Source organism: Geotrypetes seraphini, chromosome 1 (assembly GCF_902459505.1).
Source record: "Geotrypetes seraphini chromosome 1, aGeoSer1.1, whole genome shotgun sequence".
Lineage (NCBI taxonomy): Eukaryota > Metazoa > Chordata > Amphibia > Gymnophiona > Dermophiidae > Geotrypetes > Geotrypetes seraphini.
Window position 1 is genome coordinate 465,461,574 of NC_047084.1, and position 20,108 is coordinate 465,481,681.

At 46.0% G+C, this 20,108-nt stretch overlaps 1 protein-coding gene across 6 annotated transcripts in view; it reads left to right on the top strand.

Annotated features, from left to right (window-relative positions):
- Window positions 1–20,108, top strand: part of HDAC6 (histone deacetylase 6) — a 155,903-nt gene that overhangs the window by 62,810 nt on the left and 72,985 nt on the right. For all 6 annotated transcript variants that reach the window (XM_033923827.1, XM_033923844.1, XM_033923853.1 and 3 more), the window contains 2 exons: window positions 14,540–14,599; window positions 19,327–19,416. In XM_033923827.1, the coding sequence (XP_033779718.1) occupies window positions 14,540–14,599; window positions 19,327–19,416 (150 nt within the window). The remainder of the gene's footprint in view (window positions 1–14,539; window positions 14,600–19,326; window positions 19,417–20,108) is intronic.

Consider the following 20,108-nt stretch of genomic DNA (forward strand, 5'->3'; position numbering starts at 1 on the left):
TATCTTGAGAGAGACTTTTTACAAGAATCTGGAGACACCTTTGACTATCCCAGGAGCCCCTCGTAAATTGGACTCCTTGTATAAAGTCATCCCCATTCCTGGCTTTGACAAACCGCAATTCCCACATGAGTCCCTCTTAGTAGAATCCACACTAAAAAAATCCACGGGAGCTAGTGTGTATGCCTCAGTCCCTCCTGGCAGAGAAGGTAAGGCCATGGATAAATTTGACAAGAGGTTGTAGCAGAATGCGATGTTGGCTAACAGGTCAGGGAATTATGCCTTTCATTTTTCTTTTTATCTAAAGCATCTCATTCAAACTCTGACTGCTTTTGAAAAGTACCTCCCTGACTGTAAGAGATCTGTGTTTCGCCAAACTTCTTCATCTCTCCTACAGCTTCGCAAATTTATGGTCCGGTCGATCTACGACACATTTGAACTGACCTCTCGAGCCACGGCCATGTCGGTTGCCAAGCGTCGTCTGGCATGGCTCAGAGTCTCAGAACTTTATGCCAACCATCAAGATCGACGAGCTAATGCGCCTTGCTTAGGCGATGAGCTTTTTGGAGAATCCATGGACTCCACTACACAAAAACTCTCTGCCCATGAGACTAGGTGGGATACTCTCCTCAAAACTAAAAAGAAGACCCCACCAGCCCGGCCTTTTCGGCAGCAATCGGCCTACCAACGCCGCTATGTAGCTCGCCCTTTGCCACCGGCTCCTCAACAGCCTAGACGCCAGCGCCAACAACAATGGCAAACTCCTAGGCCAGCACAGCAACAACAGGTAAAGCCTCCTCCACCGCAAAAGTCTACCCAACCCTTTTGACTTGGTTCTCCAGGGCATAGCCAGTGTTCTACCATCTGCCCATCTTCCACGACCCATAGGAGGACGTCTTGCTTTTTACATCAGCCGTTGGGAAATCATCACCTCGGATCAGTGGGTTCTCAACATCATCCGCCACGGCTACTCTCTCAACTTTCAGACTCTTCCTACCCAAAGTCTGCCAAAAGAGTCTGCTTTGAACACTCCTCAGTCTTCACTCCTTCTTCAAGAGGTTCAATCCCTCCTTCTTCTGAACGCCATAGAGGAAGTTCCTCTAGATCAAAAGGGGCAGGGATTCTACTCCCGTTATTTTCTGGTCCCCAAAAAAACAGGAGATCTCAGACCCATCCTAAATCTTCGCGATCTCAACAAATGCTTGGTCAAAGAGAAATTCAGGATGCTCTCTTTAGCCACTCTTTACCCTCTTCTCGCTCAAGACAACTGGCTATGCTCCCTCGATCTCAAAGAGGCATATACTCACATACCGGTCAATCTGGCCTCCAGATAGTACCTCCGCTTCATGATCAATCATTGTCATTACCAATACAAGGTGCTGCCCTTCGGTCTTGCCTCCTCTCCAAGAGTGTTCACCAAATGTCTGATTGTGGTGGCTGCCTTTCTACGCTCTCACCACCTTCAGGTCTTTCCTTACCTGGACGATTGATTAATCAAGGCCACTTCCTCTCAGACAGTGCTCCTGGCCACCAACCAAACCATCCTGTTTCTACATCTTCTGGGGTTCGAGATCAATCTACCCAAATCTCATCTCATCCCCACTCAAAGACTTCAATTCATTGGAGCGGTGCTGGACACAGTCCTCATGAGAGCGTTCCTGCCGTCCAACCGTCTTCACACTCTTCAATCTCTATGTCAGCAGGTGCTGCCGCAACATTCCATCCCTGCCAAGCAAATGATGATACTTTTGGGTCACATGGCCTCAACAGTTCATGTCACACCCTTCGCACGTCTTCACCTGCGCACTCCTCAATGGACCCTAGCTACCCAGTGGTCCCAAGCGACGGATCCTTGCTCACGACACATATTTGTGACATCATCTCTTCGTCAATCTCTACAATGGTGGTTGATATCCTCAAATCTCTCCAGAGGTCTTCTGTTCCATCTACCTCCACATCAACTTGTCATCATCACCAACGCCTCCCCTTATGCCTGGGGAGCTCATTTGAACGAGTTCCAAACTCAAGGCCTTTGGACAGCCCAGGAAAAGAAACATCACATCAATTTCCTGGAACTCAGAGCAATGTTTTATGCCCTCAAGGTCTTCCAACATCTTCTCTTTCCTCAAGTCCTACTACTGTGCACAGGCAATCAAGTTGCGATGTACTACATCAACAAACAGGGTGGGACTGGCTCTCGCCTCTTGTGCCAGGAAGCCCAGAAAATTTGGGCTTGGGCCACAGATCGCCAATTATTCCTGAAAGCTATCTACATTCAGGGAGAACAGAATTCCTTAGCGGACAATCTCAGCAGAATTCTCCAGCCTCACGAGTGGACTCTCGATCCTTTAACTCTACAGTCCATCTTCGCTCAGTGGGGCACTCCTGAGATAGACCTCTTTGCAGCTCCTCACAATCACCAGCTGCCCCTCTTCTGCTCCAGACTCTACTCTCCTCACCGTCTGACAGCGGATGCATTTCTCCTCGATTGGTCCAATCTGTTCCTGTATGCTTTCCCTCCGCTGCCACTCATGTTGCGAACCTTGTTCAAGCTCAAGAGGGAACAGGCCACCATGATTCTCATCGCTCCACGATGGCCCAGGCAACATTGGTTCTCCCTTCTACTTCAACTCAGTTCCAGGGAGCCTATTCTTCTTCCACAGTTTCCTTCTCTGCTTACACAGCATCAGCAGACCCTTCTGCATCCCAACCTCCAGTCTCTGCACCTGATAGCTTGGTATCTCTTGGGCTGACTTCACATGATACTCTTTTGTCTCAGCCCGTTCGTTCCATTCTGGGTGCCTCTAGGAAACCGGCCACTCTGCAATGTTACCATCAGAAGTGGACAAGATTTTCTTCCTGGTGTCTTCTTCATCATCATGATCCCACTTCCCTTGCAGTGGAGACCTTGTTGGATTATCTTCTTTCTTTGTCTGACTCTGGCCTCAAGTCTACTTCCATCAGAGTCCACCTCAGTGCTATTGCTGCTTTTCATGAGCCAGTTCATGGAAAACTCCTTTCAGCTCATCCTTTGGTTTCCAGATTCATGCTTGGTCTTTTCAATGTGAAACCACCTCTTAAAGCTCCTCCTGTAGTCTGGGATCTCAATGTGGTTCTCTCCGCCCTCATGAAGCCTCCGTTTGAACCTTTGTCTACAGCTCCTTTCAAGTTCCTCACTTGGAAAGTGGTCTTCCTTATTGCTCTTACCTCTGCCAGGAGGGTCAGTGAGCTACATGCACTAGTTGCGGATCCACCTTTTACAGTCTTTCATCACGACAAGGTGGTTCTGCGTACTCATCCAAAGTTTCTCCCTAAGGTTGTCTCTGAATTCTATCTCAACCAATCCATTGTTCTGCCTGTCTTCTTTCCGAAACCTCACTCTCATTCGGGAGAACAGGCTCTGCATACTTTGGACTGTAAGCGGGCTTTAGCTTACTATTTAGACCGTACTAAGCCCCACAGATCATCTCCACAACTCTTTCTGTCCTTTGATCCGAATAATTTGGGACGTCCTGTTTCTAAACGTACGTTGTCCAATTGGCTTGCAGCGTGCATTTCATTCTGTTATGCTCAGACCGGACTGACACTGGAAGGTTCTGTCACGGCCCATAGAGTTCGAGCTATGGCAGCGTCTGTGGCTTTCCTCCGTTCCACTCCTATTGAGGAAATCTGCAAGGCTGCTACTTGGTCCTCAGTTCATACTTTTACATCTCATTATTGTCTGGATGCATTCTCCAGACGGGATGGACACTTCGGCCAATCTGTTTTGCAAAATTTGTTTTCCTAATGGCCAACCTTCCCTCCATCCCTCTTTTTGTTAGCTTGGAGGTCACCCATCAGTCAAGAATATGCTGCCTGCTTGTCCTGGGATAAAGCACAGTTACTTACCGTAACAGGTGTTATCCAGGGACAGCAGGCAGATATTCTTGCGTCCCACCCACCTCCCCGGGTTGGCTTCTTAGCTGGCTTATCCTAACTGGGGATCGCGCGCCTCCGTCGGGCGGGAAGGCACTCGCGCGTGCGCGGTGTGGCCTGCTAGAACTTTCCAAGTTCTTAGAGTGCAATCACTCTAAAATTGTCCGTACTGGGGCTCTGTCGGTGCCGTCACCCATCAGTCAAGAATATCTGCCTGCTGTCTCTGGATAACATCTGTTACGGTAAGTAACTGTGCTTTCTCCTCTCACTCATCTCTCACATAGATCCACCATTTTTAGCATCAGCCTCATTATCCTTTACTCCACCCTTGTAATCCAGCATTTCCTCCCTCTTTCTTTCTCTCTATGCCTCCCTCCCTCAAGTCCAACATCTTTCCTTTTTGCCCTTCAACCCCCTCCTCCCAAGTCTGACATCTCTCCCTTGATCCCACCTCTCCCTTCTGGCCCTGAATTCATATTCCTTCTGCCTTTCCCCGTCTGTCTCTCCTCCTCCTCTACTATCTCCAAGTTGTTTATCTCTCCCTCTCCCCATTTTGCCCCCTCCACCAAGCCCATCTCTCCCTCTCCTGCCCCTTCTGCCATATTTCCCTCCTTTCCTCACTTGAGTCTAGCATCTCTCCCTTTCTGCCTTCTATCCTTCCCCCAAATCTGACATGTTTCAGGAAGGGTCTCATCTCTAGCCCCCCTCCTCCCTAAGTCCAAGATCTATCGTTATGCGGCACTGTTGAGGGGACGCCATGGGGAAATTTTAACTAGACTAACTTCAACTAACTTGAAAGCTGACTGTTTTAAATCTCTGAATGTGTATTTTTTGTAGCAACTTGATATTCGAGAACAAAGATTGTGTGTTTAAAAATCATCTGGCATTGTGTGAGCTGAAAAGTACAGTGGAACACCAATTATCCAAACTCCAATTATCCGGATTGCTTCAGTTTCCCCCCTGAAGTACTATTACTATTGCTTTCCCTCCCACTAGTGCTGCTTCTCTGCTTCGCCACCGCTGCCATCAGCCTAGCATCCCCACCCCCGAACTGGGAGACTTTCTCCCACCATCATCACACCCCTGCAATGACTAAATGTTAATTTGTTTTTAATTTTAAAAAAACAACAACCTTCAGTGCACTCCATTCCTCCAACAAGAAAAGGCAGCATTCCCCCTTCCTCCCTAAACTGGCACCACCGACCCCCCCTCCCGGACCCACAGGAAAGACCCCAGGTCTACCTTGTGTCTCTGGTGGTCTAGCAGCAGTTCTGGGGCAGGAGCAATCCTACTCACTCCTGCCCATGCTCTCTCAACGACGAAAATAGCTGCTGAGACTTCCAGGGGCAGGTTTTTTTAAAAATTAAAAACCAAAGGAAAAAATTAACATCCAATCATCTGGATAAACTAAACTAAACCTTAAGTTTGTAAATCCCATTTTCTCTATGAAGATAGAGCTCGGCATGGTTTACAAAAATATTAAAAGAAAGAGTAGTATAATAAGAATTAGTAGTTATATAGAGAGCAGCGAAATTTTACATTTTTTTTCTTTGTATTGATCAAGTTTTGTGAACTGTATATTCGTCTGTTTTGTCTTCCCCTTTTTAATACAATTTGTAAAATGCTTAGAAGTTCTGATTTGATTTTAATCAAAAATTTTAATAAACTTGAAACTTGATAATCGATGTTCCTCTGCAGTTAGGAACTTTATTGAAACTTTACCCTTTAAAATATATCTGAGTGAAGATTTGGTATAAATTTATTATTAACGGCAATATACTCTGTTGCTAGGTACTAGAAAAGAATGGGAGTGGTTGGAACAGATATGGAATATAATTTCAATGGAAAAGCTCAAAGCTGAACTCAGAAGGAAAATTCCTGTTCTTATTGCCCCACAGAATCAGTCCAAAACATAAGGGTTAAAGTTTGTCATCCAGCAGATGGAAACAGACTTTAGTGCTATGAGATTTTTTTCCTATACATTGCTCCCCTGCGAATTTGCGGTCGGCGGTTCGCGGTCCCGGTCATTCGTGGTATTTTCCGACCACAAATGACCGGGCATGAGAGGGCAGCTGGAGAGGCAGGAAAGGGCAGCCGGATTGCCGGCGAGTGAAGGAAATCACTCGCTGTATGCTCCGACCGCCTCTTCCTGCACTAAAGTCGGGCCTCACCAATCAGGACCTGCTTTGGCCCAACTTTAGTACAGGAAGAGGCGGTCGGAGCATACAGCGAGTGATTTCTTTCACTCGCCGGCACTCCGGCTGCCCTCTCCGGCTGCCCTCTCCTGTCTCCACTGCCTAAAAACCGTATTTGCGGGGGAGTACTGTATATGACACTGTGCAACCACAGCGCCTCAGTATTCTCTGTTTCCAGCAGATAATGATGAGCATCTTGTGCATCAGTGTTTTGGCCTAGTTTTGTTGCTTCCAGGCCTGGCTGTAGAGCTGGTAATCTGGTTTAATTTAAGAGGATGGTGAGGAATCCTGGTTCCCTCTCCTCTGAGTCTGCAGCTCAGGGTTTGAATCACCCCCTATAATTTTGGTAATAGTGGAGTTAAACCTTCTTGAATTGAAGACTGTGATATTGCGAGACTTCAGTTTGCCTATAGATGAGAGGGAGGAGAATGAAACTACAAAGTTTTATAGAAATACTATATTCCTTAGGATAGAATCAGATTATACAAATATCTACACATTTTAGATTTTGTTTTTATTGGGAAAGATGTTTAATAATGCTAGGGCTGAACAGGTTTTAAGTGGGCTATGATCCGATCATAGTCTTGTGATTTATTGGAAAGGCAGCCATTCAGAAAGCAGCGTGGGGCCGAGCGGGAGAGCTTAAAGCTTGCTCCTGATCTGTGCACCGCTGGCCGGGAAATAAGACGAGGAAAGGATACTCACTGGACCACCAGGTTAAAAAGGGGGTGACGACGATGAGAGAGAACAACAACGTGGAGGGGATGTATATAAAATGTGGTGCGGTGGTGGCAGCAGGTGGGTGGGTTTAAAAAGGTGGTGTAGCGGGCGGGTTTTACAATGATACGGGGGTAACAAAATTTGTACCTTGGCTTCATAAAATGCACCGAGATTTCCACCCACCTCTTATGGAGCAAAAAATACGGTAAATGAAAAGATATCTGTGAAGATGATGATCCTGTCTCCAGCCACCTAGAAGGAACTCCGGGGTTGGTTGGGCCTCTCTCTCCTTTCCAAGCCACACCAGGCTTGCTACAATGCAGAGCTGCGGAAAGCCATCTGAGTGGAATTCCACTACTGGGAACAGCATGTAAAAGGAAAGGTCCATGTAATCGGTGAATCCTGGGCTTAGTTTTCTACTGGGGTGGCTCCCAGCCCTTTTCTAGGGTTTGCAACAGCTGCCAGGGGATGGTCCAAGCTAGCATAAGTGTGAAGAAGGCTTACAAGCAAGGGGCAACCAAAGGTTCTCTGACCCAGTGAAGGGGATGGTGACCTGCTATTTTGGCCTATCTAAGATAGCAGCAACAGGGAAATGGAGGACCCTCCTTACTTTGAGGTACTGTGTGTCAAAGGGGATTGTGGTGCTCCACTTGGGGCTCCTCAAGATTTGGGGAATTTCCACAGAGTTGTCCTACTGCATAAATTGCTCTTCCTGAGCAAGTTGCAGTTATCTGCGGTGGCTCCCAACCAAATAAAATTGTCACACCAAACTAAGAGAGTGATATTAGCAATGGCAGATGCTGAAGCCAATCCCTTGATGGTCTTGGGGGATGTCAGTTCAGTCCAATGGTTCTCCGTTACAACCCAGGGAACATCTTCCTCGGTTGCTGACCTTTTGGAGTCGGGTAACATGACGGTGACCTTTCGGTGATGCACCTTTTCTGAGAGGATGAAGTCTTCTTGGGCACAATCTTCGAGTTTTTAATGTCCCTAAGTCAGAGCTTTACAAACTGTAGGTCAGCACCCCAAATGAGGTTACAAAACCCATGTTTGGGGTCACAGTCTGGGTGGATTCTCCATAAGTGGATCATTATTCTGTATCTCTGAAAAGAGGGGGGGTTCCACATAATTTCATTTGGATGCAATCATGTAGTTACAGTCACAAAAATATTGAATAGCAGTGCCCTAAGTATTGTGGAATCTGTTCCCCAAGCAGCAAAACATTTTAGGGGATACTATTGTAGAAGGAATTCTAAAGCATTTTAGAGCTTTATAGTGTATCAAGTGATTTCTATGGGCTTCTTCATATTCAGTGCTTGCTGATTGGTAGTGCCTCTTTGTAAAAGGATCTCTATATGTTTTGTAAAAATAAAAACTAAAACTAAAATTTTAAGCTAAACTAAAATATCAGTGGTTATTACTGTGGTGCCTACCCAGATGTGCTATATTTTCTCAAAGGAGTGGGGCACCTAAAGCCTCCAATTTTAAGTTATTGTGCTGGAATAGTCTTAATCTAGTTCTGTGGCTACAGTACGAGTGGACTGTGCCGTAGAGGTTTGCACGGGAACGGGGATCCCCCCCAGTCTACGGGACTTCTACGGGGACCCATCCCAAGCCCACGGGACTCCCACAGGGACCCCTCCCAGGCCCACGGGACTCCCATGGGGATCCCTTCCAGGCCCACGGGACTCCCATGGGGAGGCATACCTAATTTTAAATTCAGTCCGGGTCCTGCGCCATGGCGGGAACGTCTATGCTGAGCATAGAGCTCAGCACATAGGCAGTGAGCTGAGCATGTAGGCACACGTAGGCACGCATCATCCGGGGGAGGGGACTCTGTGTGCCTACGTGTTGAGCCTACGAGCTGAGCTCCATGCTCAGCATAAACGTTCCTGCTGCGGCGCCGGACCCGGACTGAACTTGATCGCCGGAGGTCTAGTTAAGGGGGGTAGGATCGATCCCTGGTGACTCCTCTCCCAAGCCAACCAAATCTCACAAGCATATTTTGCTTGAAGAAACTCAGAAGTTTCGAGATGCCCGCACCGCGCATGCGCCAGTGCCTTCCCACCCGATGGTCCGGGCGTGTCACCTCAGTTCTTTTCTTTCCACGGAGCTGAGAAGTTTTACTTCAATTCTGTGCTGACTGAATTCCCGTTTTTGTCTTCTAATTGCCGCGTTTTGGGGTTTATTTTACTCTTTATTGTGTGTTTTCTTTCTTTTATTCCTAAAAAAAAATAATTTTTTTCTTCCGGCGAGTCGGCCGGGTCGGCCACGTGGCTCAGGCCCAGCTCCTTCGATCTCGCGGCGGAGCTTTTTCGGCCTATGTCCCGGCCAATCACCGGTTTTAAAAAGTGTAGCAAGTGCCAGCGCGCGATTTCGCTGACGGACCCGCATCGACGCTGCCTGCAGTGTCTTGGTCCAGAACATTTCCCGAAATCGTGCCGGCCTTGTTCCACTCTTACAGCGCGGGCGTTTAAGCGGCGCTGTCTGTTGTGGGAGTCGATGTTTAAGATGGAAGCTGCTAAAGAACCTTCGGCTTCGACGTCATCGGCCTCTTCGCCTGTCCATGCGAAACCAGCTACTACTCCCGCTACTCCGGGCCTTCTGAAGCCGGCTTTGTTTACTCCGGTTTCGGCCCCGAGTTCGGCGCCGGTACCTGTCCCCGTCTCCTCGGCTCAGGTACTGCCTTCCACCATTCCGCCTGTGGTCATTAAGGTGCCGAAAGCTTCCAAGCAGAAGCACTCGATCACGAAGGAGCGCGAAGACCGTGCTGGAGGACCCCCTTTTGGTGCGGATCCCTCCATATCGGCTTCGCTACGGTCCCTGCTAGAAGCTCAGTTTGTCGAGCTCATGCAAACTATGGGACCCAGGTTAATCGCCTCCATCCAGGGTGACCTCCTGGTCCCGATTCCAGGGGGCGGATCGCCCCCTCCCCCTCCTCCTCACCGATCGATCTCGTTGCTTGGCGAGGAGGAGCGGTGAAGGGCGGCCGGTCCCTCGAGGCGGGCTTCCTTTAGCGACATGCCTCCTTTAGAGCCCGTCACGCCTCTGCGCCAACACGGCGCTGTTCCCCCGGTTGATAATCGAAGTCCTGGGCATAGTAAATCTCAGGAAGAGTTCTTCCGCACTCCATACCAGGCCTGGGCTGCGTCGCGTGAGGCGGCATCCATTCAGCCCCTTCGATCTACCGCTTCCAGTCCCATTCATTCGCTGGAAGCTTCAGGGGACCATGCGAAGCATCGACATTCTCGCTCTCCCTCCAGGCACCGGGAGGGGCATCGATCCAGACACTCATCACGGCACTCCTCACGCCATTCTGAGGTTTCACCGCAGAAGAAGTTGCCATGTCTGGGGTACTCTTCCTCTGATTTGTCTCCCCCGGAGGGGCCGGAGTACGAGGAACCGTCTACCTCTTACTCTCCTTGTCGCTCCCAAGTCTCTCTGGATCCTGAGGCTTCGACTTCGTCCAGTCCCTCTCGGAGACTGGCGCTGGCAGACCAGTTGTCTTTTTATTCTTTTCTCCGGCAAATGGCGGATGACTTGGATGTTACTTTGGACACTGGGTCTCGGTATTCTAAGGAGTATCTCGACACCATGCACTTGCCTCATCCTCCTGCAGAGTCTCTTCGACTTCCTCTCCATAAATTGCTGGATCAGACATTTATGCGATGTTTTGAGACACCTTACTCTATCCCTGCGGTCCCGAGCAAATTGGATGCAAGATACCGCATTGTCCATCACAAGGGGTTTGAGGGTGCTCAACTCTCTCACCAATCCCTGCTGGTCGAATCCTCCCTCAAGCGATCTCACCCCTTCCAGGTCTATGCCTCTGTGCCACCGGGACGAGAGGGCAGAACGATGGATAAGTTCGGTAGGAGAATCTACCAGAACTCGATGATGGCTTCACGAGTTCTCAATTATAATTTCTTTTTCTCTTCATATTTGGAGTTCTTCTTGCCGGTACTCCGAAAGTTTACTCCCTACATCGATTCTCAGGCTCGATTCGAGTTCGAGGAAGTGGTAGTCTCACTTTCTCAGCTGCGTCTCCAGCTGATGCAATCCTCGTACAATGCCTTTGAACTCTTGGCACGTGCTGCCGCCTGCTCAGTGGCCATGCGTCGATTGGCATGGCTTCAAACAATTGACATGGATCCGAACCTCCAGGACAGGCTTGCTAATGTGCCTTGTGCGGGTGCGGATCTGTTCGACGAGTCAATCGAGACTGTCACCAAGAAACTTTCCGACCATGAAAAGTCTTTCCAATCTATCCTTAGGCCTAAGCCCAAGCCTCAGCAGTCTCGACCTTCTAGACCGCCCTTGATCTATCAGCGGCGTTACACTCCACGGCAGGCTCCTGCTGCGAGGCAACCGGCGAAGAGAAAGCCTCCCCAAAAGGCTCAGCAGAAGCCTCAGACGCCGGCTGCACCCAAGGCTACTCAGCCGTTTTGACTCTATTCCAGGGAGCATAACCGACCTAGTTCTGCATCCACCTGTTTTTCCCATCGGGGGTCGCCTCCACCATTTTTACCATCGATGGGAGGCTATTACCACCGACCTCTGGGTCCTTTCCATCGTAAGAGAAGGCTACTCTCTTCAATTCCATCGGGTTCCTCCGGACCACCCTCCAAGAGAGTATCCTTCCAACTTGACGCAGACCGCCCTCCTTCTTCAGGAAGCTCAAGCTTTGCTCCGGCTTCGGGCCGTCGAGCCGGTCCCGATGGACCAGCACAACCGGGGTTTTTATTCCCGGTACTTCCTCTTTCCGAAGAAGACGGGCGACCTGCGGCCCATTCTGGACCTTCGGGGCCTCAACAAGTTTTTGGTCAAAGAGAAATTTTGCATGCTGACCCTTGCTTCTCTCTACCCCCTCATCGAGCAGAACGACTGGTTATGCTCTCTGGATCTCAAGGAGGCCTACACTCACATTCCCATTCCCCCGGCCTCCCGCAAGTTCCTCAGATTTCGGGTGGGACATCTACATCTGCAGTATCGAGTGCTTCCATTCGGCCTGTCCTCGTCCCCCAGAGTCTTCACGAAGTGTCTGGTGGTAGTGGCCGCTGGCTTCGAGCATTCCTTCCTCCTCAGCGCAAGGATGCTCTTCTTCATCTCTGCCAGTCTGTGTCTTCTCGCCAGACCATCTCAGCGAGACACATGATGGTCCTCCTGGGCCACATGGCCTCTACAGTTCATGTGACACCCTTTGCCAGACTTCACCTCAGAATTCCTCAGTGGACCCTGGCTGCTCAATGGACTCAGGTGTCAGACCCGTTGACTCGACACATCATTGTCACTCCTGCTCTTCGGCAGTCTCTACTTTGGTGGATGACCTCTTCGAATCTATCCAGAGGTTTGCTGTTTCACACTCCTCCCCACCAAAAGGTTCTCACAACCGATTCCTCGACCTATGCCTGGGGAGCCCATCTGGATGGTCTTCGCACTCAGGGATTCTGGACCAGTGCGGACCGACTCCATCAAATCAATCTTTTGGAGCTCAGAGCCATCTTCTATGCTCTTCAAGCTTTTCAACATCTGCTTCACGACATGGTGGTCCTCATTCGCACAGACAATCAGGTCGCCATGTATTATGTCAACAAGCAGGGGGGCACGGGCTCGGCCTCCCTCTGCCAGGAAGCTCTCAGAGTCTGGGATTGGGCGGTTCGCCACAACGCCTTCCTCAAAGCTGTCTACATTCAGGGGAAGGACAAGTCTTGGCAGACAACTTGAGTCGTCTCCTCCAGCCTCACGAATGGACTCTTCATTCCAACCCCCTTCATCAGATCTTTGCACAATGGGGGATGCCTCAGATCGACCTCTTTGCGGCTCCCCACAACTTCAAACTGCCTCAGTTTTGCTCCAGGATCTACACTCCTCATCGCCTCGAGGCAGATGCCTTTCTACTGGATTGGGGGACTCGCTTTCTATATGCGTTTCCTCCATTTCCTCTCATTCAAAAGACTCTGGTCAAGCTGAAGTCCGACCATGCCACCATGATTCTGATAGCTCCTCGGTGGCCCAGACAACCTTGGTTCTCCCTTCTACTTCAACTCAGCAGCAGGGAGTGTTTCCTTCACTGCTTACTCAGCATCAGGGATCTCTGCTTCATCCCAACCTGCAGTCTCTCCACCTGACAGCTTGGTTCCTCTCAACGTAACTCCTCACCAGTTTTCCCAGGCGGTGAGGGATGTCTTGGAGGCTTCCAGGAAGCCTGCTACTCGTCAATGCTACTCCCAGAAATGGATTAGATTTTCTTCCTGGTGTGTTTCCAATTCCAAGGAGCCTCAGCGAGCTTCCCTATCCTCTGTATTGGACTATCTTCTACACCTGTCTCAGTCTGGTCTCAAGTCTACATCTATACGAGTCCACCTGAGTGCTATTGCGGCTTTCCATCAGCCTCTGCAAGGGAAACCTCTCTCTGCTCATCCTGTGGTTTCCAGATTTATGAAAGGACTTTTTCATGTCAATCCTCCTTTCAGACCTCCTCCAGTGTTTTGGGATCTCAATGTTGTCCTTTCTCAGCTTATGAAACCTTCTTTTGAGCCTCTCAACAAGGCTCCACTTAAGTTTCTCACCTGGAAAGTGGTTTTTTTAGTGGCCCTCACTTCGGCTCGCAGGGTCAGTGAGCTTCAGACCTTAGTAGCGGATCCACCTTTCACAGTGTTTCATCATGACAAGGTGGTTCTTCGCACTCATCCGAAATTCCTGCCTAAAGTGGTCTCTGAATTTCATCTCAACCAATCCATTGTACTTCCAGTGTTTTTTCCAAAGCCTCATTCTCATCCTGGAGAATCAGCTCTTCATACTCTGGACTGTAAACGTGCTTTGGCTTTCTACCTGGATCGCACCAAACCACACAGAACTGCTCCTCAACTTTTCGTCTCCTTTGATCCAAACAAGTTGGGACGACCTGTATCGAAGCGCACCATCTCCAACTGGATGGCGGCTTGTATCTCTTCCTGCTATGCCCAGGCTGGATTAACCCTTCCCTGTAAGGTCACAGCCCATAAGGTCAGAGCAATGGCAGCCTCTGTAGCCTTCCTCAGATCGACACCGATTGAGGAGATTTGTAAGGCTGCCACTTGGTCCTCGGTTCATACATTCACCTCTCATTATTGTCTGGATACTTTCTCCAGACGGGATGGACAGTTTGGCCAAACAGTGTTACAAAATTTATTCTCCTAAGTTGCCAACTCTCCCACCATCCCATTGAGGTTAGCTTGGAGGTCACCCACTAGTGAGAATACCTGCCTGCTTGTCCTGGGATAAAGCAATGTTACTTACCATAACAGTTGTTATCCAGGGACAGCAGGCAGCTATTCTCACGTCTCACCCACCTCCCCTGGGTTGGTTTCTCTGCTAGCTACCTGAACTGAGGAGACACGCCCGGACCATCGGGCGGGAAGGCACTGGCGCATGCGCGGTGCGGGCATCTCGAAACTTCTGAGTTTCTTCAAGCAAAATATGCTTGTGAGACGTCCGTATCGGGGCTCTGTCGGATGACATCACCCCACTAGTGAGAATAGCTGCCTGCTGCCCCTGGATAACAACTGTTACGGTAAGTAACATTGCTTTCTTGTCTCTTTTGCTGTCCAGACAGATCTTTGGGGACCCTTAGTTATTTTAGTAGGGTGTGGGTATTAAAGACTGTCTATAGAAGAACTTATGCCCAGGGTGCACCAACCCTATTTCTGATTATATATGTCTTTTCCTTGTAGTTTGAGCCCAACCTGGTGTTGGTAGCAGCTGGGTTTGACTCTGTGGTGGGAGACCCCAAGGTAAGAACTGGATACACAATTCATAGTCTGTAACTGGCCTGGAAGTATAATCCCATGAAAGCTAATGCTGATTTCTTCATACCAGCTAATGAAGTTAACACAAAATATGGTACTTATTGAGATGGACAGTAATACCAGCGTGATAATTAAGGAACTGGTTTGCATAAATTTTCATGTGATAGTCATTAACTTTTTTTTTTTTAATATATCTTTATTCATTTTAAAGCCAAAAATAAGTGCGACATATCATACAGACATTTTACACTTCAAAAGCACTTAAATTCTATCAAATTCACTCTTTGGTAATCTCTAAAATAGACTACTGTAACGCACTCTTTAAGGGAATATCATTAAATGAAATTAAACGCCTTCAGATAATTCAGAATGTTTCCATCAAACTTATTACCAATTCTCGAAAGTTTGATCATGTTACACCCCTTTTAAAAGATGCACATTGGCTTCCAGTTATCCATAGGATAACATATAAACTCTGTTTGCTTACCTTCAAATCCCTTCTCAATAAAACACCAGCATTCATATATAAGTGCCTAATACCATATAATCCTGTCAGAACTTTAAGATCAAATGAACAAAACTTATTAACTATCCCTTCACTTAAGATTATAAATACAAGACGCCAATTTATTTTTTCAGTGACCGCGCCACAGACCTGGAACGCTCAATTTATTTACGAAGGGAGCAGGACCTAGGAAAATTCAAAAGTAATTTAAAAACTTTTCTTTTTAAAGATGCCTTTGATATTTAATTTCTTAATACCCAGGTCATTGATTTTATTCTATTAATATGCTTTTATTTTTTGTTCCCTTATGTACCTTTCCTTTTTTGTTCTACTTTCCTATATTAAATTGTATTTCACTATCCCTTTTTTACCTTATGTTATGAATTTGATGAGTTAATTTTTAACCTATTGTATTGTCTTAAGTTTGTATTGTATTGTTTTGTATTGTTCCCCTTTGAATATATTTTAAATTGTTCATCGCTTAGAACTATGATTAAGTGATTAATCAAAAGAATTAATAAACTTGAAACTTGAAACTTTATGACAAATACATATATCATCCCCCCTTTCTACATATCCAACAATTGCATTAAAATTAAAAGTATCTCCCCACCCACCCACCCTGGACGTGTATGATCAAAGGGCAAAATCAACAATCACTCCTTGCAGAATTTTGTCAATGACTCCCAAACATCCATAAATTTCCTATAATGTCCCTGTTGTATGGCCAACATACGTTCCATTTTAAAAGCGTGGCATAGAGATTCCCACCAGAAAGTATAATTTAACCGATCCCAGTTTTTCCAGTTCCTCAAAATAAGTTGTATGGCAACCCCTGTCATAATAAAGAGAAGTTTATTATTATGGGAAGATATTTGGCTTTTAGCCCTCATTAGCGTGCCAAATAGCATGGTATATCGTATGTTAATGCCACTGGATTTTCCAATAATTTATTCACTTGACCCCAAATGGATCTCCAAAATTTAAATATCAAGGGACAATAGAACAGTAGATGATCCAATGTCCCTACATCGAGATGACAGTGCCAGGACTTAGAACTATCCAATTTCTGTAAATGAACAGGGGTCCAGTAAGATCTATGTAACAAGAAAAACCATGTTTGTCTCATAGATGCAGACACCGTACATCTTATCCTCCAAGTCCAAATTCGTGGCCATTGAAACGCAGAAATCTGCTGCTTTATTTCAGTGCTCCAAATGTCACAAAGACCAGGCTTTGGTTTCTTATTCAAAAATTTAGATATTAATTTGAACCACTGGGGGCGGCCTGATGCCCTAGGAAATCTGTCTGGAAGCATAGGACCGGCAAACTGTACTGATTTTGCCAATCAGGGAACCCCTTCTGAATGGCTTGCTTCAACTGCAACCACTTATAATTTTGAGACTTTGCAATACCAAATATTTGTTGCAGTCGTGAAAAGTCGAGCAGTTTTCCCTCTGATACTACATCATCCAGAGTATGTATGCCCGCCTGCATCCAATGCTTCCAGAGGATCTTAAACCCGCCAATTTAAATCCTGGAGTTCAGCCAAAGGGACTGACAGGTGGATTTATGAATTGGAATAGATGTTAAATTGTTAATAAATTTTAATGTCTGCCAAGTGTCTAATAAAATTTTATTGTCCTTATACAACCTAGGTAATTTGATACTCAAAACGTGACAAAATCTCAATGGAGACAGGAGTTGCCATTCCAACCATAACCAGTCTGGAAGGTTTTCCATGAGCTTGGGGAGGATCCAATACATACCTTGACACGTTATATAGGCTTGATGGTACCTATAAAAATTTGGAAAATTTACCCCTCCCCCCCCGGCCACAATTGGTTTTTGTAAAGATGCTAAAGCAACTCTTGCAGTTTTACCCAGCCAAATAAATTTAGTAAGAATACTATTTAATTTCTTGTAAAAGGACCCCTGAAAAAACACTGGTAACATACCCACTTGGTAGCAAACCACAGGCAAAATCATCATCTTAATTGTTTGAACTCTGCCCCACAAAGAAAGATGTAAAGGGTTCCATTGCTCACACATTTCTGTAACCTTCAGCAATAAAGATTTTTTCAATTACACTCATTGTCTCTTCCAACGTTTTCTGTAACCAAATACTTAAATATTTTGTACTCACTTCCTTCCAAAGAAAAGGGAATGTATCAAATAATCCTTTTGGACAATGTACATTTAGTGGAAGAACCTCTGATTTACTCCAGTTTATTTTATAGCCCGAAAATTTGCCAAATCGGTCAATCAAATCTAGTAAATGCGGGATGGAAGTCTCAGGATTCCTCAAATGAAGCAAAATATCATCTGCATGCGCAGAGACCTTGTATTCCCGACCTGCATAAGGAATACCCTGTATCTCCTTTGCCTGTTGAATAGCCAGTAGCAAGGGTTCCAGTACAATGTCAAAAAGCAAAGGAGATAACGGACACCCTTGTCTAACTCCCCTCTCCAGACGAAAACATTCTGAAAAAGTATTATTAATATATAATCAGGCAGAAGGGGAACTATACAAGGTTTGAATCATTTCTATAAATCCGGAACCAATACCAAACCAATCCATTGCTTGATACATGAAGGTCCACTACACGATCAAAGGCCTTCTCTGCATCCAAGGATACAGAGAAGGCCGGATCTTCCATGACTTTTGGTAAATTTAACATGTGGAAAGCCAGTCTGGTGTTTGAAGAATGTCTTTGAGCAACAAACCCCATTTGGTGCATACCGATAATATAAGGAAGAGCCTTAGCCAAGCGCAAAGCCGGTAACTTAGCCAGAAGTTTTCCATCTACATTAATCAAAGAAATAGGCCTGTAATTTGAAACTAACATAGGCTCTTTATTTGGCTTTGGCAAAACTATAGTTAAAGATTCTTCCATAGTACATGTAATGCAATCTTTAGTCAGTTGAGCCTGATATAAATTTAATAGATGAGGTAAAAGGGTAATTTGAAATGATTTGTAAAACTCTACAGCAGGGGTGTCCAACCTTTTGGCTTCCCTGGGCCGCATTGGCCCAAAACATTTTTTCTGGGGCTGCCCAAACACTCAAATGGTGCAGCAAGACAGAGGAGGGAGCCGGCAAGATGGTAAACACCCTGGGGCAGCAGAGGACAAGGCTGCATCACCCTTGACTGGGGCCGCACAAAATACTTCACGGGGCCGCAGGTTAGACACCCCTGCTCTACAGTGAAACCATCACCACCTGGAGCGGATCCAACTCTAAGGGACTTCAATGCTTCTTTCATTGATATAGGCCCATCAAGAGTTCATTTTATATGCTCGAGAATTTTAGGCCCCTTAATTAACTTCAAGAGCTCTAAACCCTCAAGTTCCTTATTTGAATAAAGCTCAAAAGAATATAAAGCTTTATAATATTTCAAAAATTGTTTTACGATGTTTCCAATTTGAGAATGAGTTTCCCCATTCTCATCTGTGATAACCACAATTTTAACTTTTCTTTTTTTTCTTTTTTTTTAGCTTTTAGGTAATTAGCTAATAAGCTTCCTGCTTTATTCGAGTTTCTATAATACAGAGCCTGTTGAGAAAACAACTCTTTCCTAGCCATCTGTGATGAAATCTCATTGTATTTATACTTAGCTTTTAAGAGGGCCTGCAGAATAGTTTGTTCCCATTTCAAGGCCAATTGTGACTCCAACTCTTTAATATTTTGCTCCAAATTAGAAAATTCCATGTTGAGTTGTTTTCTAATGTGTGCCGAATATGAGATTATTTGCCCTCTCATGGTAGCTTTAGAACTACAATGTTTCTAAAGAGATTTCATCTGAAGCATTGAGTTGAAAATATTCAGTAATTTTTAATTGAAATTCCTCGATAAAGTTGGAATCTGCAAGCAATGTATTATTGAATCTCCAAACAAGTCTACTACAATCTTGTTCAGCAATTTTAAATTCATTCCAAACTCCACCATGGTCTGACAAAATAATTGGAAGTCATTAACATTTTTTTGTATTTATTTCATGTTAGCATAATGCAGCCTAAAATGCATAGATAGGTAAAATAGTAATGTGTGCTATTTTTACTTCAGTAAATAGATCCCTTTGAATTCCGAGTTCTGTGAGTCACTGGAGTGTTTACATTAGCGCACACAAAGGTATCATGCTAATACATATAAAGCAGAAATACAGCGTGGTCAGCTTTGACTCAGTTGAACTTTCTCTTTGCTGTAGGGTGAGATGGCAGTATCCCCAGCATGCTTTGCTCATCTGACACATCTGCTGATGGGACTGGCAGGAGGGAAGCTGGTTCTCTCATTAGAGGTGAGGCTCTCCCGCCCCCTTCCTCCCCCTCCCGTATAGTTACCAACTTATCGTTGTCTGAGCTAGTGTCAGAAGAGAGACGTGAAACAAATGGGTAGAATAAAGATATTAAAACCCTCCAAAATGTAGTATTTTATTAAGTCTTATAAACGCATAGATTAACATTAGCTGATGACAGCGGAGATCATCAACAATGATGCATAGGAATGCATTGGAAAGTAATGAGTAATAACAGCAAAACAGAGTAAAATGAGCACCCTAGGGATGTCAGAAAGTGAGAAAGTGAGAATGGATGGTAGTTTGGTCAAAGAAAGGCCTGTCTCAACAATGAGTAACTCTGAGGAAAGTGTCAGAAAAGATAAGAAAATTTAGTCTATCTACGATGAATAACATGAAAAATATGAAATATAAGAGTGTTCTTGTCTTCCTACCAGACCCATCCAGAACATGTGGGTAATGCTCATCAACCAGCAGGTGGAGACAGAGCTTTGATCTTGCCCTATATTAGCTACTATGTAGTCGCTGTCTACAGGAGATGGTCATAAGAATCCCTTCATAGGTGTTCTGACCTAGTACAGTGGCTCCTGGGTCTGGCTGGAGAGTTGGTTACCCAGTAGAAAGTAGTGCACAGAGGGGGATCTTAGTCCTCTGGTGTACCCTTACATCAAAAGAGATTACCTGGAGGAGTTTGG